The sequence below is a fragment of the Nylanderia fulva genome, unplaced genomic scaffold, assembly GCF_048542155.1.
Source record: "Nylanderia fulva isolate GAGA-0341 unplaced genomic scaffold, ASM4854215v1 Scaffold3, whole genome shotgun sequence".
Classification (NCBI taxonomy): domain Eukaryota; kingdom Metazoa; phylum Arthropoda; class Insecta; order Hymenoptera; family Formicidae; genus Nylanderia; species Nylanderia fulva.
Genome location: NW_028190368.1, coordinates 2,783,219 through 2,804,934, shown reverse-complemented (window position 1 = coordinate 2,804,934; position 21,716 = coordinate 2,783,219). Strand labels below are relative to the sequence as shown.

At 37.6% G+C, this 21,716-nt stretch overlaps 2 protein-coding genes across 4 annotated transcripts in view; one reads left to right on the top strand and one right to left on the bottom strand.

Moving 5' to 3' along the window:
• Window positions 1-21,716, top strand: part of Ets96B (ETS variant transcription factor Ets96B) — a 51,306-nt gene that overhangs the window by 1,660 nt on the left and 27,930 nt on the right. The window lies entirely within an intron of this gene.
• Window positions 4,118-7,414, bottom strand: LOC114928612 (E3 ubiquitin-protein ligase MARCHF2). Of its 3 annotated transcripts, none has more exons than XM_029299864.2 (7): window positions 7,284-7,414; window positions 6,907-7,138; window positions 6,441-6,617; window positions 6,139-6,298; window positions 5,545-5,719; window positions 4,973-5,163; window positions 4,118-4,603 (listed from the first exon to the last, which is right to left on the bottom strand). In XM_029299864.2, the coding sequence occupies exons 2-7, from the start codon at window positions 6,962-6,964 to the stop codon at window positions 4,438-4,440; spliced, it is 927 nt and encodes a 308-aa protein (XP_029155697.1). In that variant the 5' UTR covers window positions 6,965-7,138; window positions 7,284-7,414; the 3' UTR covers window positions 4,118-4,437. The 3 variants fall into 3 exon arrangements, with proteins under 3 accessions (XP_029155697.1, XP_029155706.1, XP_085340374.1); XM_029299873.2 differs by having other exon boundaries at window positions 6,441-6,584; XM_085484248.1 differs by lacking the exon at window positions 7,284-7,414 and having other exon boundaries at window positions 6,907-7,202.

The window sequence follows — 21,716 nt, the reverse complement described above, 5'->3', positions numbered from 1 at the left end:
GCATATAATACGGGCATTAAGGTGTGTTTCTCTTGGCAGAACTCCACCGTCTTGGTCTTCGCGCGGCTAACATACGTTATTATCTCGTAGAATTCGATTTTCAGTCTCGCCGCGCCGTGCCAAGATATTCTTGCGGCCTTCTTCGCACCTTGTCGCGATCGAAATCCCGATGCTCGATGGCGTAGATGCGCTTAAACCGGTTGCCGATCGTAAGACACACTCTTTCGACCACTTATCTGTCACACGAGATAGAGACATACCTTCGAAGACGAGCTTATCTTTGGCCAGTCCACATGTCTTCACAAACATGCCCTGTCACCGGCCAGAGTCTAAAACATTCAAATATTATAATATCTACATGAAATTAGATTTAATTTATTTATAATTATTTTTTATGGTTGGAAAAAATATATAACACTTTTATAAGATTTTTTTTTAAATTTAAATAATGAAGCTTGCAGAGAAGGAGTGATCCAATAAAATTGTTAGAATTTGCAATTTGCATCAATATATATCGAAAAAGACGATTTTATCTTCTGTGAATCCGTAAACTGCGAACAGTCTTTAAAACAAGAACAGGGAAAACGAGGCGATAAATGTCGATGATGAAAGTTGATATCGAGTTGATTGCTTGATCTTCGAGTGAATGACTTTGAATCATCAAATATATTCAAGGAATAACAAGATTTTTAACATGTTCATTACGTCAGACCAATAGGATTTATAGATAATAAATATGGCGAGACGCAAAGCACACTAATTATAATTACCGAAGCGTGTGTAAATTGATTTCGCGAGTAATGATGTTAATGTATGTAGCTCGAATAAATGCACCATCCTGCGCAAAGCGACGAGGAACAGCATATTTCCAACAGTGTATCTCTCTGTAATTATGTTAACAACGCTTCCTACGAAGATTGCCGCGCATATATATAAGCTTGGTGATCTAATTATAAAATCAACGAGGGGGATGCACGCGAGAGAGAGAGAAAGAAAGAAAAGAAAGAGAGAGAACGCGATTCGAAGAGGGCTCGGATTTATTGGCTCGTGCCTACTAAATCGTTAGACCGCTTTAATGACCGCACGAACGCGGTTAGGAGCTCTCTTTATCAGCATCTATAAATTTTATCAGTTGGAAATGCTTAGTGCGTCAGCGGTTGAAAGAAGGATGGGCGCTATAGGAATGCAACTGGACGGATCATCAATATCGAGATACGGGCTATTCCAGATTTGAAAACAAAAAAAAATGCTTCGACAAATTTATTAGTTTGTTTCTGATCGGAACGCTGCTTGGAATATGATAAATAAACTCCGACTAAAAAAAATCTCGTCGTGTTTTTACATTACATAACGAGAAGTTCTAATGAAAAGAGTGTATAGTTGAAACGAGATTGGAATTGAAATGTCGAGGAGGAGCAAGTGCCAAAGCTACGGACGCACATTCTCCGCTTTACGATTCGCTAACAGCTTTAAAGAGTACGTAAACGAGCGTCGATAAGTCGAGATTTCAATTAAGTACGCGTTTCGAGCTTTTCGAAGACCGAGAAAGGGAGAAACAATTAAGCGGCAACACTATTCACGTGTTGCCTGTGATTTTTTCCTATTTATATTATCACAATAATTAAAGGCGTAATGCACACTTAAGCTTGAGTTATACATCTGTGATATCGAATTGCAATTTATTCATTTTTTTTTTCGCGACGAGCCGGTTTTCGAGATCGTTGCCTTTTAATAGTACGGGATCGTGTACGACTCGATCGATGTTTTCAAGTTTTTAAATCAAGTTTAAACTTTTCAATTACAATCTGTGTCGTTGCTTTACGAAAAATCTCTTTACAAGTATTAATTAATTTAAATACAATTTATTTGCATGAAAGATCGAGTTTGACAAATTAGGAGCGAAAGAGATGCATGTGACAGTTTCACGAATAGATAAGAGATATTATATATGCTAGACGGTCGATTATTTGACTTGAAATTAATATTTCGGAAAAATTCCTGTATCTATGTATATCTCGCGCCTTTCAAAATTTAAGAGCTCGCAGATCCGCAATAAATTCATCGGTGAGAAAAGCGTCTGTCAACGAGACAAATATCCACCGCATAAATATTACTCTTTTTTTTTTTTTTTGTCGCGATATAGAGGGCAGGGATTTACTCTGTGACGTACACCCTGTTCTCGTTGGCGGTATTCTTTTCGCCTTCTTTTTTTTTATTTCCGTGCATCCAGGAGCGACACACGAGGGTCCCCATAGAATCTGAAGATGGAACCGGATGCATCTGCAAGGGGGTGCAGTCACATAAAAGATTCATTTCTTCCTCGGCTCCTCATCGCGGTGAAAAGTCATTTTGAACCATATATATATATGTATATGTTTTAAACGGACAGCTGAAGCTTCAAGGCGACAAGTCAAGGGCGAAAATATGATGGAGCAAAGATCGTAATAGAGATAAACTAAGCATCGTTTGCAAAATGAATCATTCTATCTCGGGAATTTAATTTTACTCTCGCGTCCTTTTTGCATTGTTTGTAAAAAAAAAAAAAATGTGGACCCTCGTATGTACGAGAATTTTCTCATCGTCGCATCTCGAGCGAGAAGAAGCGCGAAACTCAGACGAGCGTAATTATTCCATCATGAATCAACGACGGCGCATGCCGGTTATATTATCGCGCATTAAAATGTAAACCACATGCAGCAGATCGTCCTAAAGCAGCGGTTCTCATTATCGCGAGTTTATTAGTATTCGCGCGTATTAATAGGAACTAATAGGAAATTAATAGGAACACGAGAATGTTGTCGCGCGGCTTTTCAATTTTCCTCGATCTGAAAATTAACTCACGCGTAATAACGTAGACTTAATCTTGAATGAAAAATCATCTCGTTGCGGTAGGCGCTCCATTATCGGTTATATCGCTAAGTCATCATCGATAATCGATTGGGAAACCGCCAGCGTTAATCGAGAGTTTCGTCTTTAAAAAAAAAGAAAAAGGAAAAAAAAATTCTGCGCACAAAACGAATATCCGATCTCTTCGAAATGAAAGAGGTATGTATACGGTGAAATTGTCGGCCAGCATCGCGCGCTTAATTAAATCGTTCGACTTAAGTCAATGAGCGGAAGAAGAGCCGGCTCGTTAGCGGATAAATTCAAGCAGTCGATAGGGATCGACCGATTTTAAATGTTCAAAATCTACCGACAGATTCGATTAAAGCGCGAGTCGATGCTGATCGTATTATTAATGCCATATATCCTTTCTGGGTAATCACTGAATGCGTCGATTACGACGGGATGATAATATTCGTCGTGCTGATTTTGTTTGAATATTTCATGAATAAGGGAATCGCATTTTTTTCCTCTCTTTCTTTCATACAGACAGGGCTTTTAACAAAATTCCTCGACTCGTTATTGAATATCTATGATATGAATCAGGATCTTTTGATTTAAAAATCAAATTTTTGTCTTCTGTGAAAAGAATCGATATCAGCCTTCTCGAATTTATTGATTAATTCTGACACATCCGAGTGTAATTTTGCTTGCTAAGATAATGTGGATAAATTGCAGCGAATCAATAACAGATAAATTGAAACCGATATACTGATATCTTTTTATATAATAATAGTGTGCAAATCGAAGGCTCCGTAAACGGTGTTATCATGATGGAACTGCAACACTGTTGATGATTCAGAAATCCAGTTCGAGGATCTCACGACACGAGAGGGAACATGTCGATTAATAAATTTAATCCTTTTTTTTTACCGTACGGGATAGTGGCATATATAAATATCATTAAAACATACATAAATAACATTAAAAAATTGCCGCGTGCGGGCAATTGCTTTCGATGAGATGAAAGTGAAATGCAAGAGGATTCCGCATAGCTCGAGAGCAACAGGTTTATTCAGTCGACAAGTTCTTTTCTGCTCTCCAACTTCTGCCCTGTCAGCTTCTGCCTCGCATTCCTGTCCTCCATATGTATCGTAAAAGTATTTGTTATATTGTTTACATCCGTGGAAAACGAATTCTCGAATATTTCGAAAACCAGTCGCTCTGAATTTTTAATTCAAGGATCTTTAAAAAAAAAGTCGCAGTTTTTCTTCAATAAAAATTGAGGTTTGAATAATATTTCAATTACTTTAATCAAACGTTCGAAAAAGTTGTAAAAAAATACAGAGTTTTTTAAAAAATGATATAAAATCTAGACAAATCACACTTTTCTCCGGAAGCATCGGGCGAAGCTTAATTTGCCTCTGATGCGACGACTTTACTTTGTTACGCGACAATGAGTTTCAATTAAAATGTCGAGTTAATAACATGCAATTAAATATCGTGCAGCTGTATGAAGATTCTGACAGGGAGACATGAATAAAAATAGAAAAAGGTTGTCGTGCAATTAGATGTCACGATTGCAAGTCGGTTGAGTATCACATCGCGAGAGAATCATGCGAACTCTTCGATCTCCTCGAGCCTCCATTCGAAATCCTCCATGTCAAAATGATCGTCCGATTGCTCTCGCAGATCAACACCGTCCTCGAGGTTGTTATCGGGAATCAAACGAATCACAAAGTTGCTTCTCCAGTAGCGTCTCCATCGATGACCGTGCAATCTGTAATACGAAAGAACAGTTATTATATTTCGCAGTTTATTTAATTATTAATTATATATAGACAATATATATATATATATATTATATATAATTAATATACTCTATATTTATAAATAAATTATATATATAATACTAATGTCAAGATTTATGTTCGTAACGACAGTATAGGTAAACACTTTCTAATTATCTTTTTAATAATTGACATTGCCTCAAAATGCATATCACAACTCGCCAAACTTTAATAATCACATGATCGTGTCTTTTGCACGCGTAATACCTTAATTAACTCCTTTTCCATATTAACGACCGCGTTTTCATCTGCGAACAGACGTGGCGCACGAGCTGATTTGAGCCGAACGGCTCCCTTACCTCCCTAACGTAATTATCCATCGCCAATAAGCTATCAGCGTCAATAAGCAGGTTGGTAACATGGCGACTATCATCCACGGTATCTCGTAAAAGCCGTTTCGCAGCAATGTCTTCAAGGCCAAGGCGCATACGTAGCAGGAAAATGCAGCTACGGGCGTGGTCATCACCAAGTACCCGATATCGAGCAACATCTCAAAGGAACACGCATTAAATAACGAGGTGAATTGTCAGAATAATTAAGAGTTTAATCATAATATATTCAGGTCGCGATGTTCGAAAAGATCATCTTGTAGATCAGCTTGTAATACGATTTCAATTTTACTTGATGCGCCGTGTATATATACATATAGATAAAATTTGTATGTATTCAGTCTTTCATGGTTTTGTGATAACTCTCTTTTACGATATTATCTCTACCGCGATTTAAAGATGATTGACGAAGTCACCAGATTTACATCTGATATAATTAATATTTATATCACGCGTGTCAAAAGAGATGTAGTCAAATCCGGCTTCGAGAGTTCAGATCAGCAGGAAAAGAGGGAAGGGTGAGGATGCGAGAGTGAACTCACTTGTCGAGTAGCTAGTACGGTGTGGAACCATATTAAGACACTTCGAAAAAGGCTGTAACGACGTACCCTCTTCGTCGCGTATCTGTAGCCGCAAAGCTCGCATCTTGCACGACCGGATTCGGTTAGCCATCTCTCGAGACACTCGGCGTGCACCAGAGCTACTGTACCTCGGCATCTGTCGCGTCATATTAAACGAAACATTCCAAAAAAAGACATTTATATTTTTTTAGATATGGAGTATTAAATAAAAAAATAATGAAAATATTTGAAAATTTTTTTTACTTTTTTATATTAATATTTTTATATTAATATATTAATTACTATTTTTTTTTATTATATTATTAGTAATAAATATTAATATAATGAAAAATATTAACAAAAAAAAATTCAGATATTTTCATTATGTTTTAATCTTCAGACATGATTTATATAATTGATACATCATCGACTCGAGAAAATTAATGTCTGTGAGAATACCTATCATTTCTTTCTATTATAATTTATTCGCATAAGTCCGAGGTCAAAGATCTATAAAGTTCTATTAATCTGTCCGCAGAATAATATTTAGCTTTCTATAATAAGCCGAAAACTCACTTGCAGGCCGAGATCAAAGGACCGAGATAGGTCAAGTTTGGCGGTGCCGATGACCGATCTGTCTGATTTTGCAAATCGCATGACGAATGATTTTCCGTGATTGCGGCATATTCGCCCATATGACAGATTCTACAAATATCGCCGGAGGCAACGCACGCATCTAAAATAATTTTATCCATAATATCATGAACTGTTATTTCGAAATAAGTTTATATTAATAGTACACATGTTTTAATATTTGATTACGAATCGTAACGTAATTTTTTTTTTTTTTAACAAAGACAATTTGAAGTAAAACATACCGTCCTTATCTCGTGATTTCGTATCGAGGCATTTCTCATTTTTCTCATCTGTTTCGACATTGGATTTAGATTCCGCGTTATCCAATATATGGTTTGTTTTGAGCCACACCCGAATTTCTTCCTTCAAGGGATTTCTCGAGCTTACTTTCGTAACAGATTTATCAGGTTCGTTTGCCACTAACAAATAATAATGCAATAATAAGATATCATTATTTTCGCAACAGATTTATCAGGTTTGTTTGCCACTGACAAATAATAATGCAATAATAAGATATCAAACATTACATGTAATTTTGATTTTAAAGGAAGATATAAATATTTTAGGAAACATAAGCAAAAGAAAAACAAAAATTTTATTAAAATGGATTGAAATTATTTTAAAAATTCTCGATCGTATGTTATAACCTAATATAATTAACCTTTTGAAAATCAGATATTTCTCCGATAAAAAAAGTAAATAGCTAACCTATGTCGTTCGTACGTCCGCTGCCATTTTCGGATTCCTCATCCTCGACGTGTGACATCAAAAATGTTTTGCGCGCATTTTGATGTACGCGCTTTCAGAAAAAATTGCAAATTTTTCTTCAAGACTTATCAGTGATTTTCGCGATAGACAGAGACGTCTCGGTTATATCTGTTATATTATCAAGTCATATCGGCGCGATCGATTTTTTCTCAAAAACAATCGATTATTAAATCTAAAATCGACACATGCATTAATTAAAAATTCCGACAAATAAATTAAATTTAAATTTATTTATTAATTAAGTAATCTATTTAAACGAAATAATTATCTATTTAATAGATAGATAAAATTATTATTTATTTTTAATAAAATTATACTGTAAATTTCCGAAAGCAAGTTTGCAAGCAGTCGTCATGAATACGCGTGAAAGATGTATTTATGGCGATGGCGAGCTTTGATGTTGAAGACGATACGAAATTTCATGGTGGCCGGCTTCATCCATGGCAAACAACAGTACGCGAATAACTACCCTGGAGAGAGGGAGAGCAAGGCAAGGCGCACCTCGCATTCTTATCGTTCGCTCTTATCGTCTCGCGTTCCTTGCAACCGCACCGAAACGGCTTATCTCGGCGCACGCCACTCACACGCGAGATTAAATGTTACGGGCACACTTTCATGTACATCTTCATTTTTCATACGCGTTATTATTATTTTTTTTTGTTTTGTTTTTTTTTGTAGTTCTTAGGGACCCATGGTTTAGCGCGCCGATAAAATAATCTCGTTTCTAATAATAATAAGAAACCCAGGCAATTAAAATTCATGCATGCAACGACGTAGCAAATCGACGTGATTTGTTTCGATAGAGCGACGGGATTTTTGTAACCTTCGTACATTATTATGCCTCAAACAGGAAATTGGGTTACTAATTGCGAAGTCAATTGGTCAATAGCGCGCGGTCATTTCTCAAGCCGAAGAAGAAGTCGCAGACTCATTCCCATCCCTTTGAACGAAGCAACCTTCCAAGTTGCGTGATAGCCCGACGACATTAACTCTCCCTTGATTGCAGCAGTCGTTTTAAACTGTATACGTCGTGTAGCTGCCAACGTCAATTAAATCGAGATCAACTGAAACTTGCTTGCTATGAGACGTGAAAAGACGCGTGAAAGCTTTATTAATGGATTCAGGGGCTCTTCTTCTCAAGACTCTCGCTGGAAATTTCCTCCGGCGGAAATGCGCGTATCCGATCCACGGGATCAGTCACAATCACCGTTTCGTTTCGTCCGCCGAACGAAAGCGGCCCGTGTTTTTGGCCGCGGACACGTTTCTCGTAGGCGGGAGATTTCGACGCCGGTCCAGAGTGGAATTCTTCTTTTTTGTGAATACTTCCGCGGTCGTGCGCGCGAGATATTTCGGAATCGGTTTCCGGTACCACCGCGAAATATAAATCCGGCCCGTGTACGCGATACGGGAGGAACGGTTATTATTAGCTGTGCGAGTCGGCCACTTTTCGGAATCTACGTTTCGCGGATATCCGTTGACCTGGTGAATTAATAAGAGAGGAGATCTCTCGCGTTACTTTACCTGGCAAGCTCCAGCGAAAACGATGGGCGGCAAAGAAAGGGAAAGGAAGGATATTTCGTATCTTATATCGTAAATCTTTTAACTGAAATATATGTGCTCCCATTGGCGATAATTTTGGCGAAATAAAGATTTATCGCCGGAAACGCCGAAATGTAAGATGATATATATTGAAACTGTTTGACAAGTTATTTAATTGCTTGTTAATTATTTAATAGAATTTATCTTGTTTGATCAGGGTGTCTAGCGGTCAAGGAAATCTGGAAAACCAGACATTGTCAGAGAATTTGATAAATCTGGAATTGTCAGGGAAAAGTCAGGTACTATTTATCTGGATTTTTTCTCAATAATTTGAAATTTTTTATTAAATAAATATAAACTTTTCCTTGACTCCCAGCACGCTAATTTTCTGTATTAAAAATCGATTCACTAATTTATATTTTCATCATCGTGTTATCTTATTTCAATGTATTTGATAGAGACAAAACTAAAATATTTGATATAATTAAATAAAAAAGGTGATTATTTAAATAAGTGACATATTTGTTTCGATTATCGTACATAATGCAGATTGTATAATTGATTAAAATTTTTGTTTTTTTAACTTCCGAATCTTTTAATTGATTTATCATATAGATATATGCAAATTATATATTTCGAAAAAATAATACTAAAAATACTAAAAAGTCAGGGAAAAAATTCATTTCTGGTCTTGGAAAATCTGAAAAAGTCAGGGATTTTTTTTCATTGAGTCTGCTGGACATCTTGTTGACATTTATTATTAAGGAGATTACATAGAAATTATCAGAGTGTCGATCGAATGAATCGAATGAGGTTTTCATCTCCGGGAAGTCGAAACCTTTGGTGACGAGATAGCGGTTGGCAGGTGCCAAGTCTATCTCGTTTATTCCTTCATTAATTTCCATCTCTCTCTCTTTCTATCTCCCTATCGCCTCATCTGTCTCTCTCGTGCTCGCGTATATATATGGAGGAAACTTCAAGTCCGTGGAGCCGCCATGGCTGCTATTTCTGCCAGGTGGCCGATGCCCGAGTCTAACCGACCGTCCGTCCGCCATTTTCTCACTCGACGTTTTTGGTTCAAGATTAATTAAACGCGGCTGGAAATAGTTGCGGTCGTCAGAGGGTCCGCGAACGGGGAAACGAAGGAAGAGAGAAGGAGCAGACGAAGGGGTCCATAGCGCAGCAGTGGACCTCCACGCACGGTTGGATATCCGCGGTGCGCGACGTTAATCTTCTCTCCTGCCAGGAGCAACCGAGAGCAAATACTTAGGTCGCGATCGGGACCTCGTGAGAAATTCCACCGCGCATTTTTCTGTCTTATTCAGATGCGGTAATTTATTACCGCAATTATCGTTGCTTGAATCTATAACGAAACGATGTATAGGAGAAGGCCGTCTCCTTGAAAATTTATGATGGAAATATCCAGTTAATATGCGAGCACTTGAAAAATTTCAGATCCGATCGCTAAGCAATATTTATTATAAAAACGTAGATATTTGAGAATCGTCAGACGAAATTAAAAAAAAAGTAAGACTTCTCTCGACCGTACTGGCAAATATTATTTATTAAATCACAACGTTTCGACCCTTCTTTGAGTCCTTATCAAGTGATTTGTGAAAATAAAAATAGTCAAGAACGAAGAGAGACAGTCTCTCATAACTCGTCTAAGAGTCTTGACGTGTTGTCAAACCGACACTATGTTCGTTCTTGACATCTTCAAATTATAATTTTATTTTTATTTTCACAAATCACTTAATATAGGGACTCAAAGAAGGGTCGAAACGTTGTGATTTAATAAATAATATTTGCCAGTACGGTCGAGAGAAGAGTCTTAATATTTCTTTTATTATACTCATCGCGAATTCGATATTGATCTTTACCTATTCATCGAGTTTATCGCCTCTGTCTTCTTCGTCACGTGTTTTGAAGTCGCAACAGCGGCTTGAGGATAGGCGCAAGTGTCGCAGAATGAAAGTGACCGGGCCTCTTAGATGAGCCGGGATGGACCAAGGCTCATCTGGGGCACGCTGGGTCACGTTCAAACTGAATGGATCTGGAGGCTCATTCATAATCGATACACTCGCGTGATTCCAACCTGGTGCCAACGAGTATTCATTGAGCTACAAGATATTCCAGAAACCTTAACCTCTCGAATGCGCGAGTATCAATCCGCTTTACTAGATCTTGTCGTCCTCACTACAAGTCTCCGTATTTGTCGAGAGAGAAACAGAAATCTTGTACGATCATCTGTACGAATTTAATATGTTTATTTATCTCGCAAAATTTCTCCAATTTCACATTCATATCGAGCGCAAACGTTCAGACATCAATGACATTTGCGAACGCGCAGAACTGACGTTTAACGTCGCACGTGTTTCAAAGGGAGAACCGTGTTAGGGCTCGGAAACAAGCTAAAGATAGCAGCCCAGGGGTCACTCCGCGGTTTCTTCCCGCTTTCTCGCTCACTCACTCTTCAACCTTCTTCCTTTTCTCGTTCCCTCTTTCTTTCAAGATCGCAATTTATAGAAGCACTCGGCACCTGTCACCTTTCCGCGACTCATCGAGGACGCGCGCATTTTGCCCGGGTCCCAGGAATAGCCGACGTGTCCGAGGGAGAAGAAACGCAGAGGCGAAAGGAGCAGAAAGAAGAATACCTTGAGACATTTCGCCGTGTCGCTCGCGGTTTCGGAACAACGCGTGATTGGAGCGGCGGAATCTTCCAGAGAAACTGGAAGGAACCTCGTCTCCCATCGACCGTGTTACTTTGATATAGTTTGATATAGTCAACAACTTTCCGAGAGAAAGAGAGTGACAAAAAGTCTAAAAAAGTGGAAGGATTTTTATAATTAACAGATATAATTAGAAAACATGCCTGATATGAAAATAATAATTCCAAATTAACTGATTATTATTTTAGTTTTTTTTTTAAATTTTAAATATGCTAAGGATTGATTATATCAAATTACACAGAGAGAATTTTCTCTTTACCCTGAAAATCGTGATAATTGTGAAACAATGGTATTGGAAGAATTTTATAAGAGTTTCTCTGATTATATATAATATTTATAAAAATATTAATATGTACGTAGTAAAATTAATCGAACATGTTTTATTTTTTGTGGTATAGATATTAATATTTTGTATTGTGGTGAATATTAATCATTGCAGAGACTCTTATAAAATTCTTGCAATTATTGTCCCACGATTACTACGATTTTCAAGGTAAATTGTAACACGCAGAAAATTCTCTCCATGTAAGATTATATAAAATATAAACATTTAAAAATAAATTTCGAATAGTTGTAAAAATATATATAATATATGAATAGATCAAATTATTTGAATATAATTTTCGTGCACAAAAGTCTTTTAACGAGACTTTTTCTGATATTTTTCATATTGCATTGAATTTTATCCATTTACATCATCATAATAAAAACGCCTTTTCAATAGTTTTCTAGATTTCGCAGTGTCGCTAAAAATATCGAATCCATTTCGAAATGTCCCTCAACCACTTTATTCTTCCTAATTAAAAAGAATAGAATTTGATTAAAATAAAATAACTCGATAATGAATTTAAGGCAATCGGAAATGATTAAAAGTCTAGTTTACGCTCTTCCGCAGGCAGGCGCGAGCATAAACGTACGCATAGGTCGGTGTAACGTGCGTTATACTACACGTATAACGCGTACGCTTGGCTTCTGGTTACATGATGAACACTCGTACACGTACTTAGTACACGGAACAGCGAGCGCGAGCGTTTACAGGAAGCGCACCTCTGCGTGACCCGCACAGACCCTTTAAGTATTAACGACGACGCTCCACGGCCCTATACGTGATCCTCGTGCTTACAACGCGATTGTCGTGTCCGTTTCACAGCTTTGGATTATATCGTAACTAGATAGATCGTAGGAAGAGAGCGAGATCACCCGCTGGCTCCGAGCTATTATACGTCCGTTTTATAGCTCGGAATCACCGAATTTCTAAGGATGGTCAGTAAATCAACTCAAAAATTATACCTGCTATCGAATTAATAAGACGGGAACGAGCGATTTTGTGAAGTTACATTCCCAAAATTTATCAATAGTTTTTAGTAAAATTGATAAGGAACTCTAGAACTCTTCGGGGTGCATTCGAAGAACTTAAAAAAATTAGTGTTTTGAAAAATGAGGTGCCAACTTCACAGAGCTCGACTGAAACCACGGTTTTATGTACTGGTCATGACACTCATTAAAATAAAGTGTATAAAAAATGTAACCAATATGGCGGCCAACTCAGGCCTGTCATATAATAATATATTTCACTATTTTTAAATAATTTAATAAAAATTATTCTTAATACTTAATATTTATTCCGACGGATTTTCGACCGTGTTTATTTTTAACATTTTTTCGATTGTGTACAAGATCTAACACAAAACTGTCAAAATAAAATGAATAAATCGGCCTGAGTTGACAGTCATATTAGTTACATTTTGTTACATGTTTGACAACATGTAGTCGATATAGAAGTGTCCTGACCTGTATATATAAGATCGCGACTAAAACCAATTCTTGTAAAAATAAAAAAAAGAAATTGAGGCAGACATTTGTCAATTCTTTTGCGCGATTCCTCTTCTTCGGAGCATCTTGGATTGATTCGCGAGGCTGGCGAACACGTCGTGTCTGGTGGACAAATGCCACCCTTGCCGCGCCGTTTACATCAGCGTCGAAAGCAAACACAGACGGCAAAAAGGCCATTCCGCTCGTAAAGGGCGAGGCGTTTCTACCGTTTGCCCTGTGCGTTTCATCTGCTGCAACGCTGACCGTGTTGCACTTACGTAAGCCGCGCGTTTGGAATGTTTACTTTGGAAAGATCCGAGCGAGATGCTCGCGCGCTATTATTTTTTAATTACCTCATACCCGTTATACGGTCATTATTCCTTACGCTTATATACTTCACAATTAATATTCGCCACGGTCTTATTACGATAATTGCTGCAATTACAGTAACGCGGTCCGCGTTTCATTAAAAATAGATAAAATACTGGAGAACGTTCGCGCACGAAAGAGAGATCTTCGCGTAAGATTAGTGTCACGAATATCGTGCATATATAAGTTAACGCTGATGAATTCAAGTTTGTGAAGTGTAGTAAATGAGGTACTTGTAGTCACCAATTGATGATGGATATTGTAATTGAAAACCGTGGTTTTGTATTCTCTCTCTTTCTCCCTGTTGATGCTTTATTGTAAAAACGTCTCGTAACCCCGATTCGCCGCGGTTTTGTCGCGTAACGTTTTGGAGCGATACATGACGAGGCGACACAATCCTATTTTTGTGAGTGCACCAGACAGTTGGACGTCTCCTCCGGCGGTTCTATTTGCGGTATCATAGCGCGCACACAAACGCGACGAGACGTTAAATACACACATGTAAGGGCGTGCGGGCATTATTAGCGCGACGCACTGTTGTCTGCGTTCGCGAGATTTAATATAAGGGGGATGCCAGTCGGTTTTGTAACTGTCACTCTCTTCCAGCGCGGATTTTAGTAGTATCAGATGTCGCTCCCTTTTCTCGCTTCAAAGGAATGAAGAATTTCATAGCAAGAGACAACAATTACTTCAATTTCTATATTATATAAATAATAAGTGTAAAATTACACGATAAATCATGAAAATGTATATACCATATATTTAATCATTTATGTAATTTTACATATTTTTTACAGTACCTATAATAATTGAGTCCAAATTAAAGATATACATATATTAAGCTTTCAAAGAGAAGAGAAAGAAAAACATCGTCTCTCAATTAATCTTAAAAAATCAAGTTGAAAGTTTTGCCGAGTATTTTTTCAGAACATAGTATATATGTTTATACAAGAAGAATTGTAACATTTGGAATATCTCTTCTACGGAATTCGTCACCGGACCATTTTACGTCTTCGTGTTTAATGTTAACGTAGGATTCTCTTCTATGGCCTGTTTCTAACACGTGTGCACAATATTACGTTTCATTGGTGTCACAATGGTTTTGTTGCGAGCGCGTGCATCGGCGTAGTCAGACGATGATGACGCGCGCATCCAGCGCGCATTTATAGATACTGATGAGAACCGATCCTCCCGAGACAGTTGTCTATTTTCGTTGCACTCGATATATATATATATATATATATATTGCACGCAATAATTATAAAATCCATGTTCGAAATTATTTTTATCGCAAATCGATGGAATTATTATTTTTTTATTCGGTTAAATTTATACAATCTATTCTCAGGGTGTCTAGCAATCAGGGAAATCTGGAAAACTAGGCATTGTTAGGGAATTTTATAAATCTGGAATTGTCAGGGAAAAATCAGGAAATTTTATTATTTATCTGAATTTTTTCACATTATTCTACATTTGTCTCAATAATTTGACATTTTTTATTAAATAAATATAAACTTTTCCTTGATTCCCAGCACGCTAATTTTCTGTGTTAAAAATCGATTCATCTACAGCGTGTTTGTTAATTTATATTTTCATCGTTGTGTTATTTTATTTTAATGTGTTTAGAAATAAAACTAAAAAATTTGATATAATATAAATAAAAAGGTGATTATTTAAATAGTTTATAGTGGCATGTTTCTTTCGACTTTTGATTATCGTATATACATGATGCAGATTGTATAATTGATTTAAATTTTTGTTTTTTTAACTTCCGAATCTTTTTATTGTTGACAAAAATATATCTCAAGAATTTCATGATTTAACATTTAATTGATTTATCATATAGATATATGCAAATTATATATTTGGAAAAAATAATACTAAAAAATCAGGGAAAAAATTAATTTCTGGTCTTGGAAAATCTGAAAAAGTCCGGGAATTTTTTTCATTGAGTCTGCTGGACACCCTGTGAAATTATTTTTTTATTCGGTTAAATTTATACAATCTATTCTACTCGCTGTCTATTTCTTGGTCGACGACAACCGAGCCAAAGACAGGGAGAAATCCTATCTGTTTATCTAAACAGCTAGTCTGGGAAGAAGAATCTTCCTAATGACGGGGATATTCTCGTGTCGCTGCACGAGTCCCACTTAACGAGACACGTTACGTTAATAAAAGTTAATTTTATTATCTTTTTGATCGAGAGGATTTGACTCGTCGCATTATGCGATACAGCATCTGTTTAACGGCCGCGAAGTCTAACGCTCGCGTAGAAGCAGAATATGCCTTGCGAGAGGGACTCAACTAACGTCGCTTTCCTAGCATTAAACCTAATGGTCGTAATAAAGGGTTTCCTTCTAGACGCGGACGGTTTGTCGTAACATGAAAAGTCCTCCTCCGCGCGTAATTACGTATACCTTCCTGGCTTCTTTCCGTGCTACCGGTGTCTTATAACAGTCGTAGGAGCTGTCAGAAATAGGAGTCGCATGCTGATGGACAACCTCGTCTTCGCCAATAGAGCCTTCTCGCTTCTACATTTTTTCCTCTCTTCTCTGACAAAGATAATATAGATATCGGTATATATTATCTCTATCGTGACTTTGCTCGTTTTACAGGGTGTCTCACAGGAAATTGCTGAAATTAATCAGCTGTCGTTTTTAATGCATGTATTTTTTAATGGATATAAATAAAATGTTTGTATACTAGTTTATTTTATTGAAAAAAAGTAATGGAAAAAGTGCTAATAATCACATATGTAAACTAATGATAAATATTTTCGAAGTGCGCACCATTTGAATTTGTACAAAATTCTGTTCTTTTACGAAAACTCGTAAAAACTTTTTAATGTTTCTATGTCATTTTGAATGGTATTGACGATCCTTTTAATAGCTGCTATTAAATCTGGCACCGTTGAAAATATTTATCATTAGTTTATGTGATTTTATGTGATTATTAGCACTTTTTTCATTACTTTTTATCAATAAAATAAATTGGTATACAAACATTTTATTTATATCCATTAAAAACTGCAGACTTTCCTCTTTCTAACACAATTTTTGTTTTCTAAATAACTATGCATGCATTAAAAAATAATAGCTGATTAGTTTCAACAATTTCCTATGGGACACCCTGTACAAGATGAACCTTTGCGCAAGAGAGCCGCCACTGTCATATTTTCTTGCGCGATTTTGGATTTAACGGTTGTTTTTACAAAAGTCAAAGAACGCATCACAACTGTTCATCTCACCGCTCGTATTTCTCCTGCGAGCGACGGAGGTTTCGCTCTTGTGCGTCTCTCGGATTCCATTCCATTCTGCCAGCCGTCCACCCTTGTTTCTCTCCGCCTCACCATTTTCGTCCTTTGAGCGCGAAGGCGGAGGTAAAAGCGGTTGCGAGAGAAGCTGCAAGAGGAACGACACGAGTTCTCAGTCGCTGCTTTGTGCGACGGATTTGAAGCATCTCCGACCGGTGCGAGAAAGCGCGCGATCTCGCATTTGATTCTGTCGCTTTGAATTACGGTACCTATTCCGCGTTTTCAACAAGTATATAAGTCGGCGAGTTCAAGACGAGCAGCGAATATATAAAATGAAGACGTAAAACGCGCGAGATTTCTTTTGGTCGATTCGTAAAGAACAGTAACGAGTTTTTCTTGGATTTAACGTTCTTTTTTATTTTAACGAGATTGTAGAGGAATTCCATGCTCGCTACTGCGTGTCCGAGTTCTTTTATAAGGTATTTAAGAGGAATGGAGCATTCAAAATGAGCGAAACATTAACTTTTTTAAATAGATTATTTTCCCTAAACATTGTTGTAAAATTTTATAGTAAATGTTATGTCTTATATTTTGAACATATTATTTTTTTGCCAAAAATAGCATTAAATTTTTAAAAATCATTTCCTGCAAAATCACGCTTCTTGACATTTATATATATATTTTTTTTATAAACTATTATCTAAATCTTATCATTAATATAAATAATGTTTTTAAAAATTAACTTTTGCTTTAACTTCAGTTATTAATCTTAACTTTAACGGAGTTAATTTTTTGTCCATGCAACTTTTAACTTAACAAAATAAATTTTATAAGCAACTAACTTTAACTTAACTTGGTTAAAAAAAATCATTAACTTACCCAACCTGATTATTATAAAGATAATTTTAACCCACGGATTTTGCTGCACCCGCGTTCTTAAAGCAATGCCAACGCATCTCTCTACAATTTGCGTCGCGTGTTTCGAAATCGTCGCTCAATTCTCGCGCTGATAAGTATAGCAGAAAGCGGGCGAGCGCGAAACGCACGACTAATCCGCCGTTTCTTCCAGCAGCAGCAGCGCTGGCCGAGGGGTTGGTCCCGCATTAACTGCGGTCTAAATTCGCGTTCGCGCGCGTAAATCATCGTACTCACGCACGTGCGTGCCCGCGGCCACGCGTCTTACGCGGTTGCGCACCCTGTATCTTCGTTCCTTCCAGGCGGTTTTGTTCCTCCTCGTGACCGCTGTGCTTGTCGGAAGATCGTTCCGCGGGCGAATCTCGTCGTTCTTGTATATATCATTCTTTTTCTCTCTTTCTCTCCTCCCCATAGTTGATCCCTCTCGTCGTTCTGCTTCGCATCGGGAAACGCGTTACGCACTCGAGGCGAGGAACGAGAGGCTCGTTCCGTCACGAGTCGGAAAAATCGCGAAACGGGATATATACTCCACCACATTGTATCATTATGGTATAGTTGCGATTGCGAAATTACAGGTTGTTATATAGCTGCCAGCTTAACTTCAAGTAGAATTGTTTTTTTTTTCGTCGTTTTTCGAAGGATTTTTTGTTCTTTTCAGAGAAGAGAGAGAATTTTCTCTTTAAGCGTCTCTACCTTTCAATACTCGATGATTCTTGCCTCTTGATATTTCAACCGAGTATTATTTAATTAACGATCGATGGTTGTCGATTAATGGTTGTCGGCGCCAAGAACCGTGACGATAATAACGGGAGAATAATGCGTAATGAGACCGTCAGCTTTTTACTCCGAGCATGCAGATGCACGTCATGGTGAACCGCCCGCGGATAAGCGTGGAGAAAAACCGTGAAAAACGATCAAAAGTCCAGGCCGAGGAGGAGGCTCTCATGCGCGGCGCTTAAGTACAGCCGGTCGTGGCACGTGAGCAGTCACGCACGTGCGTGAGCGCGATGATTTACACGGTACGCGGATTTAGAACGTAACCCTCGGGCGTGCGCACATGACATTTTGTGAAGTTTAAAAATAACGCTTGCACGCGTAATAAAGAAAAAACTCATTATGTAATGTACAATCGATCAAGCGAGACGACTAGAGTTAACGAGATTCTGTGTCAATTTAAAACGCTATTCAGATCCCGATATCTTCAACTCTGTGAAGTTGACTCCCCATTTTGTTTAATTGAAAAAATGTGTAGAGTTCTGAGTGCCTTCTAAAGAGTTCTAGAGTTCTTAGTCCATTTAAGAGTTCTGTTATTTAAAGTAACGAAAATACCATTCGAAAAATCGGGGGGCTAACTTTACAACATTTTTTAAATGAACTCTAGAACTCTTCGGGGGGCACTTATGTAATATACACTCGATCATGCGAGATGGGACTAGGGTTAACGAGATACTGTGTCAGTTTAAAACGCTATTCAGATCCCGATATCTTCACCTCTGTGAAGTTGACTCCCCATTTTGTTTAATTGAAAAAATGTGTAGAGTTCTGAGTGCCTCCTAAAGAGTTCTAGAGTTCTTAGTCCATTTAAGAGTTCTGTTATTTAAAGTAACGAAAATACCATTCGAAAAATCGGGGGGCTAACTTTACAACATTTTTTTTAATGAACTCTAGAACTCTTCGGGGGGCACTTATGTAATATACACTCGATCATGCGAGATGGGACTAGGGTTAACGAGATACTGTGTTAGTTTAAAACGCTATTCAGATCCCGATATCTTCACCTCTGTGAAGTTGTTTCCTCATTTTGTTTAATTGAAAAAAATGTGTAGAGTTCTGAGTGCCTCCCGAAGAGTTCTAAAGTTCTTGGTCCATTTAAGAGTTCTGTTATTTAAAGTAACGAAAATACCATTTGAAAAATCGGGGGGCTAACTTTACAACGCTTTTTTCTAGAACTCTTCGGGGGGCATTCAGAACTCTACTCATTTTTTTTCAATTTAAAAAATGAGGGCCAACTTCACAGAAGTGATATTTTTGTCGTATTTTCGATAGAAGATATAGATCCATAACTTCTAGGATGTTCATAATTTCCAATTAGAGATGCGAGAATTTTACTTAAAAATCGAGAGTCTTCCAATCGAGAGGGAAGATATAACTTTGCATTATTAGCATAATCCTTGAAAATTTCCTCGATACAGATCTAACGTGAAACTTTCGAACGATTCACGTCTCGCGATCGGAAATATAGTTCTCTATAAGAAGCGTACTTTTTCCTCGAGCGAGATCCCTTTCGTTACTCGGAAAGAGGAAGTGACATTAACGTCGCATCCCGAAATCGCTAGACGACGGAGAACCCTGCGTCATCGTCTGCCCTTCGTGTTTGAATTTAAAAATGGTTCGCTTCCAGGAAAAAGTGACAGGGTGCGAAGGGTTTCGCCGACGATTAACTTCCACTGATGCTGAATCATTTCGCGTTTTTATCTGTCAGGAAGAATATTGTCCGATCTTTTTTTTTTCAGTATAGATACTTAATTATAATGACATAATTTTTTAATATTATATATGTAATATTCGCATCTGGTAAATTTGCATATTAAAAATATTTAGGTAGAGTCTAACGATACGACTCGCTTAAAAGGAGTGTCGAATATTAAATTCTGGCAATTTTCCACGCGTTAATTTACATAAAGGGGAAACAATTATAGCGATAATTGCATAAAGAAAAAAATCCTAGAGTGTCTAACGAGTACACTTTAGGTGCGAAGCGACATTTCGGCGCGTAAGGTCGTCGTTCTCCGCGCGAGCTATTCTCTTCCACGTATCGCCGTGCTTGTTTTTGCCCACGTCGGCCAAAACATAATGAGGCAGGCGAGAATAGTCCTTAGAAAATGAGGCGAGAGTCGCTTCGAGAAAGGAGCCACCGAGAGAGAGAGATGACTGACAAACGTCGCTAATGAGAGAGCGTTCCGTATTTTCCTTCTTCCTGTGAATCTTGATAGTTCGGTTAACGATGCGGATCTTGCATCCAAATTCCTCAAGTCATGCCGTGACTTCTCTGTTACTCTTTTTTTTTTTTTTTTTTTTTTCAAGAAGAAGCGCGCGAAAATTAGTCATGCGAAACGAGGCGATTTTTCAAAACTCTTTTACTCTTGAAAAATGTTTCCCTCTGGAAAAATCGTTGTGGTAGCATAAAATACACGAGCGGTCATTGATCATCCGGCAGTATAAGTGTCATTTGGAAATCTCGAGAATAAAAAGAAGGTTCATCTTGATCTCTTTGTCAAATATAAAAAGAAGGTTTGCGAGATCTTCTTGAGACCCGCTTCGGCGCTACCGACGAATCCTCAAAGAACGAGAGAAGACCTTGTTCGTTTGCGGTGCCATCGTTCTCCGAATAATATTCTCTTTCCCTTTACACCGCGCCGATTCGCCGCGAATGTTTGATCTTGCTGAAAATAGGGAAGCAACGAACGCTCTCCGTTTCTGCTTGATGTTTGCTCGGCTAGGGTCGCTGTTTGCTCGGCTATTGCAAGATTCGCATCCGTGAGTTTGGATTTATCGAGAGCAAAGTTTTTAATTATCTGTTGCAAAAGGAATAAAAATATGAATTGTAAAATCTTGAAATACACATTGCACGAGCATCTGGCGATGAAAATTGTATATATACTAAAATTTATCGGTACGATAGAGAATAGCTTCCGACAGACTGAATGATAAGCTATACCCCGTGGATAAGAGAAATGCGAGCTGTAAAGTTGTACGATGCATTGATGCTACGATAGATGGCTGCAACAACTTGCCGCAACACAACAGATAAAATCTTATATTCTAAACCGCGTGTTGATGAATTATCATGCGCAACAAACAAAAAGGCAAGCAATTTTACATAAAAAAGAAGATGTACATGCAAACGATAGAGATAACTAGACGTCTCGTTCATATATCAGAGTCTCGTAAATGTAAATAATAATATACTTTTTACGGCGATATTTTCTCGATTAATTTGAATGATGATATACAAATACGATTGATCTTAATTGTGACCGCGGGATAAAGAGAGTATTGCAGAATCAACTTCAGCCGTACTTCGGTCTTCTGACATTTAACGTTCGACGTGACGCGTTGCATTTATGCATGCG